The 10893-nt window shown below is 39.3% G+C and overlaps 1 protein-coding gene across 1 annotated transcript; it reads right to left on the reverse strand.

Moving 5' to 3' along the window:
* Nucleotides 1-5250: 5250 nt before the first annotated feature.
* On the reverse strand, nt 5251-9920 carry LOC131219180 (3-hydroxy-3-methylglutaryl-coenzyme A reductase 1-like). Its single transcript, XM_058214194.1, has 4 exons — nt 8916-9920; nt 8265-8446; nt 7236-7582; nt 5251-5937 (listed from the first exon to the last, which is right to left on the reverse strand). The coding sequence occupies exons 1-4, from the start codon at nt 9812-9814 to the stop codon at nt 5695-5697; spliced, it is 1671 nt and encodes a 556-aa protein (XP_058070177.1). The 5' UTR covers nt 9815-9920; the 3' UTR covers nt 5251-5694.
* Nucleotides 9921-10893: the final 973 nt, after the last annotated feature.

Raw genomic sequence — 10893 nt, forward strand, 5'->3', positions numbered from 1 at the left:
TCGAGCACCACCTCTCCGCTCGAAGGAACAAGCAGGGGCATTTTCGACCTTTGGCAAGTTATCCGTACAGCTGGGAAAATAAGGTTGGTTTGGTCTCGTAAACAGGGCCATGAATAGGTCGTACAGTCGCAAATTACCCTTTTCTCATCTATGAGCACTGTGGGTAAAATTTCAGTTCAAGGAGCAGTGACGAATTTTGCAGTAAAATTCCTAAAAATAAAACACACTTTTAGTACCGTACATGGCATGAGGAACTATGCATGACATGGTGGGGCCCACAGCCATCGAAGGCAAAAGATAGGTGACGTGCTTGATGGTCGCTGATGCCAATAGACAACTACCAAATAAAAGTAAAATAAAATAACTAAGAGATATCTTCAAATGGAAGATCCCAGGCTTCCAATCTTGCAAACTTTTTAGTGATTTATTGTAGATCGTCTATTGACGGCCTATGATTGTCCAAATATGGGTAGTCTTGGAATATGGTCCATACACTCCCAACCCCATCAGATCCGCAGTTTGGATCCCCAACGATCAATGATACCATGTAAAAGTGGAGCTCTAGATTAGGAGAGATCCTTCCAGGCCATTGGTCTGAAAGACTTACATTATAAAGAAGCCCTAGGATTATTCAAAAAATCTAAGATTTTAGCCATCCAATCGTTGGCCACTTTTCTAAAACATTGTCTTTTTCCTAACCTTATGTTCTCAGACAATATACTAAAGCATCCAAACTAGGATATTTTTGGGCCATCTTTTATCAATGACAAGATGCATGTGTTGGACGCCCCAGAATTCGCACCCATAAGCCCCACATGGGTTCATGCCCCTATTTCAATGATAGGCAAGGAATATCTGAACATTGAGATCTCATGTTCGAATGCCTAAGTATGCGTTTGGTTGCACCAAATTTCATGATATTTCATCACTAACTAGTCTAATTGGGTGTAAATTGTAATGATATTTTATAGTATTTGGTACAACCAAATGCAACGCAGCCTAAAAATATTTAAGAAAAATAATAAATAAATAAATAAGCCCCACTTATTGCTATTGGCTTTCAAAGGAAAATGGAAAGTGAAAGAACACTAGAAAATAAATGGGCCCCACATATACTGATGTTGGCATTGGATTTATTCTGCATATTTGAATGATGGTTCCACCTTCTTTCAAAAGACAACGGAAAGCCATTGAAATTCTAGCATTTCCCAGTAATTTCATCGTTCCACGTACAGAATTTTTCCAAATGAAATTTTGTATAATAAAATATATTATATTCTCAATTATTAACAAAAGTACTTCAAATTAGTTTTATATTTCATTGACTGTTTAGGTAGCCGTCGGCCTAATGACATCACATTTTTATTAAATTTTTAGCATTGTGAGTGTTTGAAATGATCAATGAAAATTAACGATTCAAGAATTCTTTAGAGGCAAAGACTATTTAAGTGGGACCAACATGATGGACAATCAAGATCAATGAGTGAAGCAAGCTTGTAGTAATCTGGAACGTCTCTTTCATTGACTTTCATCCAAATAAATTAATTGGGCAAGTAATGAGATGAGGCAGATTCAACCAGTTATTTGACTCTCTTAACCAGTCAATCGATGGATAGGATATGGGTACGTGGTCCATAAATATTATATTAAAAAAGGATCAGTAGGTGATCTAGACCATCCATCATGTGGAGCACACCTTTGATTGCCCAACCATCTTAAGTCACTTTGATTAAATAATCATGACCAACCAATACACCAATTATGGCTATGAAGCTAAATGGTCCATATGGATTATACTAGAAAAGTTATTCTGATTTATGTGGATCATTCAGTTGTAATAGATGTTTTAAATCGAGTCTGTTATTAGGCATGTCGATGCAATTAACAGACTGTTCAATGACATCGAATAGTACTCGATCCCATCGAGATTTTTCTCCAGTTGGTCGTTGACCTATCTTAACATTTTTTCGATGTTATCGAAAAGTGTTCGATTGCACCTTCGATAACATCGAACATGGCTCAATGCAATTGAAATATTTCAGAAAATTGGATTTTGTCTCAAGACTATTTGGGTGTTAGTTTGATGCCATCGAATGACAAGTTAGTGTTAGTTCGATGCCATCGAATGACAAGTTTGATGACATTGAAGGGCATTTGATGACATCAAAGGGAGTTCAATGCCATCAAACTGATTAGTGCAACTTTTCGCTGGGTTGTGAATATGCGAGATTAGTTTCCTTTTCTGATTGGGTTTCCTCCAAAGGTTATATATTGCAATGCAATCAGAATTAGGAGGTAATGCAAGTGTTTTAGTGTTTTCAAGGGTTTTAAAAAGATGTAACAAGGGTGAAATTTAAGGTTATTCGATATAATTCTATTTTTATAGTGATCATCTATCGCTTTGTTTTGTGGTTTTTTTTCGAAAGAGTTTTTCTACGTTAAATCATCGTGTTATTCTCTCTTTTGCTTGTACTTTTGGATTGTTATCCTTGATTCATCTCTATTTGCTTTCACAGTTTACCCAACACATTCATCATACGGCCCCCACCTTTTATTGTCCACCCTCCCTAAAACCACTATGATATAGTGATACTAATCATTCGATCAATGGATAGTGATACTAATAATGTGATCATCTATCGCTTTGTGCCTTAATTTTTTTCTGAAAGGGTTTTTCCACATTAAATCATTGTGTTCTTTTCTCTTTTGCTTAGTGCTTTTGGATTATTATCCTTGATTCATCTCTCTCTGCTTCCACAGTTCACCCAACACATTCATAATCCCCCACCTTTTATTGTCCACCCTCTCTAAAACCACTATGATATAGTGATACTAATCATTCGATCAATGGATAGTGATACTAATCATTTGATCAATGGATAAAAAGTGCATGGTTCACATTTATTTATTACAAAAGGTCTATCGACTAATTTAGACCGTCCAACATGTGCACCTTTTATTGTTGATTCCTCCTTAAAGCCATTTCAGTTGGATGGTCCTGACCATATAATCAATGTATAAGAAAAGGGAGAGTAAATATTCAACTTGCTAGGAAAGGTCCCATCAATGATTCATATTGCCCATCATGCCCACCTTTGGTTTGCCATCCATTAAGAAAATCATTTATATCAAATAATAATCTTTCCAAGATAATCATCAACTGTTTTTGGTTGGTTTTCAAGTTTCATTTCCTATAAAATCCAATAATCCTCGCCTCTATGTCCTTTGGTCTTTTAGGTTTCATTCCCTACACTCCCATTCAAGGAACTTAAGCATGCAACAACTTTTCAAGTTAGGCCATAAAGAGTTATCAGTTACTGTAGGGACTTTTTAGACACGCTTTTCAAAAGAGAGTATCTGCAAAAGGAGTATCTATACTTGCTTTTGAGTCGATTCAACAATGTAATTGATTCTCATTGAAAATGTGGAGAGGGGGGAGGATGCTAAAAAGAAGAGAAAAAATCACAAAAACTACAATGGAATAAGCTTTACCAAAACACACTTTTACTTGTTCAAACTTAGAATTGGATTGATCAAACTTAATTTTCCATTGAATTTGATCGATTGAATGGGTTCTTCCCATTGCCCTTCTAACATAACTTCTTAAAAAAGTTTATCTACATACATCACTTTAGTTTCCAAAAAGCATGTCAATCACATAAAATTGCATCAAAACCACATAAATTTAAAACAAAATAGACCTAAGGTTCTACAAAGCCTCTCACTAATAAAGTTTCTAAAGAAACACTTTTTTCCTATAACATCTGTTACATGCATGCTTAGGAAATGCGGTAAAACTTATTCTCTACAAATTTTCAAGTGAAGAATCATATAGCTCTCTTTGGGATATTTAATCTTCCAACCTCTTGTACTTGAAATTGCTAAGTCATACACATTGAGCCCCACCACATCTTGCACATGTAGTCCACTTGTAGTAAAGGTGTGCCCTACCATGTGTGCTACATTAGAGAGTCAGTTTTCTAGTACCTGTTTTGCAGAGCTATGAAAAAAATGAAATTTATGAAAACACAGTATACAATGAGAATTGAGGTTCGGCTCAAAAGACCGGTTTAAACTTCAAAAACTCTCTCACCAGGTGAGTCCAAGCCCTTAAGCTTTGAAGCTAGCCAGCTTTAAAACACTTAATAAATCAAAAGCAAAAGCTAAAAACAGGTTTTATGTATAATCATTAAGCTGGCAAGGTAGCTTTTTTCTTTGAAGTGCTGTGGCAAGGTAGCTTTTTACTTTTAAGTGCTGTTGATGCGGGTGGTAACAGCTAAGAGCTGCAAATATTAAAAGAGGCCAGGGTTTTTTTTATTCTTATTTTTTCCATTCCTTGAAGAATCAGCCGAAAGAGCCGTTTAGGTGACTTTCTTATGCCTATTTATGAGGATCTTCTGTTATCAAATTATTTCTATACAGATAAGCGATGCTTCCTTCCCTTTCTCTAATAAGCTTAGCGTAGTCTTATTCTGCATCTGGACAAGGAAATGCACGATTGATGTTATAAAACAGAGAAGGCCTGATTACTGATTTGGACCGTCCATCGAAAGGGCAGGGAGCCCCTTTGATTGCCCATCTCTTAAATGTCACCTCGATTGGTTTATCATATCGTCCATCACATGTGGCCCACCTTTCATTGCCTACCCTTAACAAAATCACTTTGATCAGACAATCCTAAGAACCTAATCAGTGGCTAAGAAAATGGATTGGTCCACAATGATTTAATAGAGGTCCGATCATGGATTTCGAAGGCACGTAATGTGGGCGCCACCTTTGCTTCTCAAGTATTACCACGTCTCTTCTTTGAAGTAAGTTTAAAATAAAATAAAAAGTTGGGGGTATTTGCTGCTTTCTCATATTAGATCAATGGTTGGAGTGCATGGACCACGTAAAATCACCCAGTTGTTTATGCCCGGTATTTTATCGATGATTGCGCATGACACTAGAGGTGATTGTATGCAAAATGCATTAATTCATATGGCCGTACGCAAGTTCAGCAAGGAGGACCAACCAACCAAAGAGAAGAAAAACAAAGCTCATTTCCTAGGGAAGCGGATTGCGTACTGAGTAAACTCACTATGCTTAGCGAACTGTAAACTATTTAAGGTCCACCTTGATTTATTTATTTTATCCGATCCGTCTTTCCTAGGTGGCCAGCATCTGTAACTTGGAAAGGCACCAATTGAAGCAATACAAATTGTAATGCGGATTGCTTGAATGGCCATGATACAAAATGGCAACATAAAAGACAGCAAACCTTTCTTTTTTAAATGTTCTTCCTCACAAATACAAAAGCTACCATAACACAAGAACGAGTAGGAGAAAATGGATAACATCAAATGGGAGAAAACACCAACTGACAACAAGAAATTCCAACAAAGAATGAGTCGGTCTGATGCCCACATATGGCAATAGAAAGTAGGATATCCAATGATGGATGGATGGATGGGTAATGATATAGCTGTTAGCTTCCCTAAACCTTTTCTTCCCTCATTGACTACAAGGGCATATATGATTTCACAGCTTAGAAGAGAACCCACATGATTAGAAAGTCATCAAAATACAAGGCTCTGCCTGCTTGGGTTTTCCTGGCTGGGATTTGCTTGTCCTTGGGGATTTCTTTATTTTCCTTCTTTTTTTCTGGTTTTTTGGGCTTATCTGGGGTCCATCTCCAGATGGGGTTTTTGTTCTTCAGGAAGTAGCTTTGGATACATCTTTGCTTGATCTGTTGTATTTCATGTGGCTCTGGACAAGCTGGCCTGCTGCAAGAGCAGACATGAGGGAGAGCTCTCCCGCCAGAACTGAACCAGCAATGATGGTAGCCAAGAGCCTGGCATTTGCTCCTGGAGACTCCATGCTTGCACCCTTCACACCAAGTAGATTCAGACAAGCTGATTGGGATGCTAGTTGGGTCCCACCACCAACTGTACCAACCTGGAAGAGAAGAAAAATAAGAATCTGAGCTGTGATGTAAGTATGAAAATAAACCCAAGTTCAAAAGAAATCATACACTGAGAGATTTCCCAGAAACGGCTGTCCCCACATGAAAGGTAAAAGACAATTAAAAAATAACTGGGAAATCAGAGGACATTTAAGTGGATAGAACAAGTTAAGAGCCAAGGTTTAAAGTTCCAACGTTTCTGATCACAATGACCAGGAACGATTCCGTTATGCCCAGCATATTGGCTGATACCTCTTATTTAAAATTATGTTAATAGAGATGTATATATTGAGAATCAGGATCGCAGATAACTGGACAATATCTAGGCAGCTATCAATACATATCAAGGGAAAATTATAAAGAAAATTGTACCAAATGCAATTGTTAGTTAAAATAAAGTTAATTATCTAAATAATTTAATAACTTAAGGGCCTGGTTGGCAGACGCCTAAAAATGAATTCGTCTAATTTCAATTAATCATAATTATGTATTAGAGATCATATTTCTTTTCTGTAAGATTACAGATAATCTTGATAACAAACAACCATGATCTCTAACACACAATTATAATTAATTAAAAGGAGATGGAACCAATTTTTGAGGTACACCAAATGGGCCCTAGTTGTTTAAATGATATATAGAAATAATGGACACAATGAAATGAACGTTAGGGGAAGTGCCTGAGGGAGAAGGCAAGTTTCTAAAATGGGCAAGCATTCAGATCAGCAAGTCATATTGGTTTCTTGTTATTTTTACCAGACACCCATTTATTTTAGGGAAGAAAGGAAAACAGCACAGCAGCAGAGAACAGCCATGAATCAGTATTGCACCAGCTGTATTCCAGGTATCTGTTTCATTATGCATTACAGATGTGTAAAGGAAAATAGATCAACCTGTTTTTTAGAATGGTGGAAATTGATTGACATACAGATACAGAAAAGAAAATTCACCTCTGCCATGAATGTGAACCAGACATCAAATGAAAGGAAACTAGGAAAAACAAACTTCCTGTTAAACCCACTAAACCCAACTAAAATAAATTGGAGAAACAATCAAAAGAGTAAGAGAATTCTGTATCGAGATTTCATTATAACACACAAGTTAATCTTCAAAAATTCTAATATAGAGCAAATCTTCGCCAGCACAAAAAAGAAATTGAAAACCCAGTCGAACAAAAAACACTCACAGGATTATTCTTATATAATAAAAACACTCATATAATAGAATAAAACAGTTTGATACTGAGTGAAAGTAAAGTTAAAGAGATAGGGATTGGAAGGAATGAAGTTACCTCAATGGAAGGCATGGTAACAGATACATGGAGATCTTTCCCATTATTAATGGCTTCCATCATGGTGATGCAGTGAGAGCTCTCCACATTCTGAGCGGGATCTTGGCCGGTGGCGATGAAGATTGCAGAGACAATGTTGCTGGCATGAGCATTGAAGCCTCCCAAGGCTCCAGCCATGGCTGACCCAGCAAGGTTCTTGAGCATGTTTAGCTCCACCAATGCAGGTACATTGGTCTTCAGAACCGTCCTTAACACCTCCTCCTTGATGATCGCCTCGCAAACAACCGATTTACCACGCCCTTCGATCCAATTCACTGCAGCTGGCTTCTTGTCTGAACAAAAATTGCCTGCCCAATTCGGGAAAGATAACCGAAATGTTCAGTGAGAAGATGCATTTGAAGAATTAGAAGAAAATACAATTTTTATTTGGAAGAAAAATAGACAGCATTGGTTTTAGAGACCCAAATTTGCGATGGTGAATAAAATTCATTTAGAAAATTACTTGAAGAAACAATAAAAGAAACTATTACTTGTTGAATGAGATTCATTATAAGGAAAGCCACAGCATGAAAGAGTTACTTTATTAAGATAATCCGAAATTTAAAGCCTGATTTTAGTTGGAAGAGGATGCGTACTTTGATTACAAAAAAAAAAAAAAAAAAAAACCTCACTTCACCAGGATTACAACAAAATTCATAGGCTGCAAGCAAGAACAAAGCATGACAATAACAATGACTGCCTCATCTCCACTGTCTCAACAAAATGGAATTTCTTTTAGAGGGATGAATCCAAAATAAATAAATAAAAAGAAAGAAAGAAAAAAAAAAAAAAAAAAACAAACCATTTAATTACACTCGGGATCCGTGAAAAGATAGATAAAGTCGAATCCAGATTCTCTACAAATCCAGTAACAGGGAGATGAGACAAAACAGACAGCACCTCCAAGTACACAAGTTCGGACAGCCTAAAATTCAGAATCAATTCCACAAAGAAGGTAATTCAATCAATTAGGATGTATGAGGGTCTAACCCGAGATGCTGATTATATCCATGTCAGGAAAATCGGTGTGGAGGAAATCCATGACGTTCTGCACGCCTTTGGATACCATGTTCATCCCCATCGCATCTCCGGTGCTGCAGGTGAATCTCATGTAGACATTCTTCCCCGCCAACGAGCATTGAATCCCTTGAAGCCTAGCAAATCTGCTTGACCTACAGCCCACGAAACCACAGAAAAAAAAAAAAAAAAAAACCCCATAAATGAAAGAAAAATGGAATGAAAAGCATGCAGTATGTTGAAATGATAATTAACCTGAGAAAAAAAAAAATCCTGAAAATTCAATTCCATATGACCAACCTATAAAAATCCCAAAAAAAATCAAATCCTTTTTTCCACCAAAACAGATAAATCTAGATCCCAAACAAAGCAAAATACTGACATAATCAACCCATAACAATTTAAAAAATACAAAAATACATTTCTCCACCAAAGCATATAAATCGTAAAAAAGTAATAAAAAAAAAAAAAAATCCCCACATAAATACCCACCAAAAACAAGCACAACAATCAAAATTTCCACCAAAACCCATAAAAAATGCCCAAAAAGAAACAAATAAAAAAGGACAATTTTCCACAAAAAATGATAGAAAGAGGGGCGGAAAGGAAATCTCGCAACTCTACCTGTTGAAAACCACAGCCAACGTATCAAAATTGATCGGATCCTCCAGGAAGAACTTCAATGCAGCTGCCCTCTTCACCGTCCCGAACCTTGCCACCGGGGCCCTTGTCATCCCATCCCTCATCAACACACTCGTCGCCCCTCCCGACACATATATCGCCTTACACCCCCTATTCGTGCTCGCGACAAGGCACCCCTCCGTCGTCGCCATCGGCACAGTGTACTCCCTCCCATCAAGCAGCAGCGGGCCTGCAATCCCCACCGGCAGCCGCACGTACCCAATGGGCATCTCGCAGCACTGCCCGAGGATCGACTCGTAGTCAAAACCATCCAGCCCGAGCCCATCCAACGACCGCCTGGTCTTCATCTGGAGCGCGGCGCGCCGGATGGCCACAGCGCGCTTGCAGTCTCCAAGCTTCGACTCGAGCGAATAAGAAGGCATGGAGCCCGAAACGACGGCACTGACGAGGTCGGCGTCATCGGCGGGGAATGGAGGGGAATGGACGGCTGGGATGGGGTTTTGGGGTGGTTGTGGGGATTGGATGAAATCAGCCACATCGTCTTCGGCGGGACGGAAGATGAGGGATTGGACGAAATCGATACCGAAGAAACCGAGGAGGTATATGAAGGAGGCGAGGAGAGCGACTATAGCGGCCATTTCGCTGAGGGTGAGGAGATGGAGAGGAGTGGAAGTGCGGATCTTCTCGCGCCAGCGACGCATGAGAAAGTAGGCGGCGACGAAGAAGAGAGGGAGGAAGAACTTGTTGGTGACGCGGAGGGGGAGGAGGAGAGCGTCGGTGGCTTGTGGCGTCGGTGAGGGTGGGCCATCTCGGGGTGGGGCCGTGGAGAATCTACGGCGGATGCTGGCCGTTGGCTCGGGATCTCTCTTGATGGGGGCCATGGATATTGGGAACGAGATGGAGATGAGCGATAGGGAGAGAGAGAACCGGCTTCGGCCTTTGAATGCGGAGGGTTTATATGGAGAAATTGGGGGGATTGGGGGAGGCCAAAGCAAGGACACACGTATGGTGTGGCGTGCGGGATTTAAGGGGGAAGTTGGGACTGGGAAGGCGCGTGCGGTGTGCGCGTGCCGGGAGGGGAGAAGCTACTCGGTGTGGATGCGGATTGGGTGCTACCCCACCAGGACTCGAACGCGGATTGCGTCCTACCCCCACCCTGTAGGGCCCACCGTGATTTAAATGTTTATCCAATCCGTTCATCGTTTTTATTATATTATTTTAAGGCATGGTTATAGAAATGAGATATGTCCAAAACTCCAGTGGACCACATAAATGGAAAAAGCAGTGATAATGACACCCACCATTGAAATATATCCAAGTGGCACTTTGATGTTTTTTTACCATCCAACCTATTCATAAGGTCATGTAGGCGTTGATGAATTGAAAACACAAATATCAGCTTGATCTGAAACTTCTTCGGCTCCCAAAAAGTTTTTAACGGTGAAAGTTCAATATCCACTTTATGGTTCACTTTAAATCTTAAAATGCCTCATTTTTGGCATCCTATCTTTAAATTATCTTATAAAAACTAAGAATGGAGTAGATAAAAAACATATATCACGTTGAGCCCCACGGATCCCTGCTCGGACGGATTACAGTCCGGCCGGGGTAGGACGCAATCCGCGTCCCCAGGATTCACCCAGAGGCGGACGGTACTGTCAGGGGCTCTGTGGGGCCCAAATTGATGTATATGTTTAATCCACACCATTCATTCAATTTTATAGATGATTTTAAGAATGAAAGATCATAGGCCCAAGTGGACCACACCACGGGAAGTGGTAGGAATTGAAAGCCTACGGTTGAAAACTTCCCAAGGGCCACATAAGTTTTGTATCAAGCTAATATAATATTTTCTTCATACAGGTTAATGTGATATTATGAATAAGTTCGATGAAAAATAAACTCAACGGCCAGCTTTAGAAATTTTTAAACGGTTGTAGTCTATTCACCAGACCTCCAT

Source organism: Magnolia sinica, chromosome 1 (assembly GCF_029962835.1).
Source record: "Magnolia sinica isolate HGM2019 chromosome 1, MsV1, whole genome shotgun sequence".
NCBI lineage: Eukaryota > Viridiplantae > Streptophyta > Magnoliopsida > Magnoliales > Magnoliaceae > Magnolia > Magnolia sinica.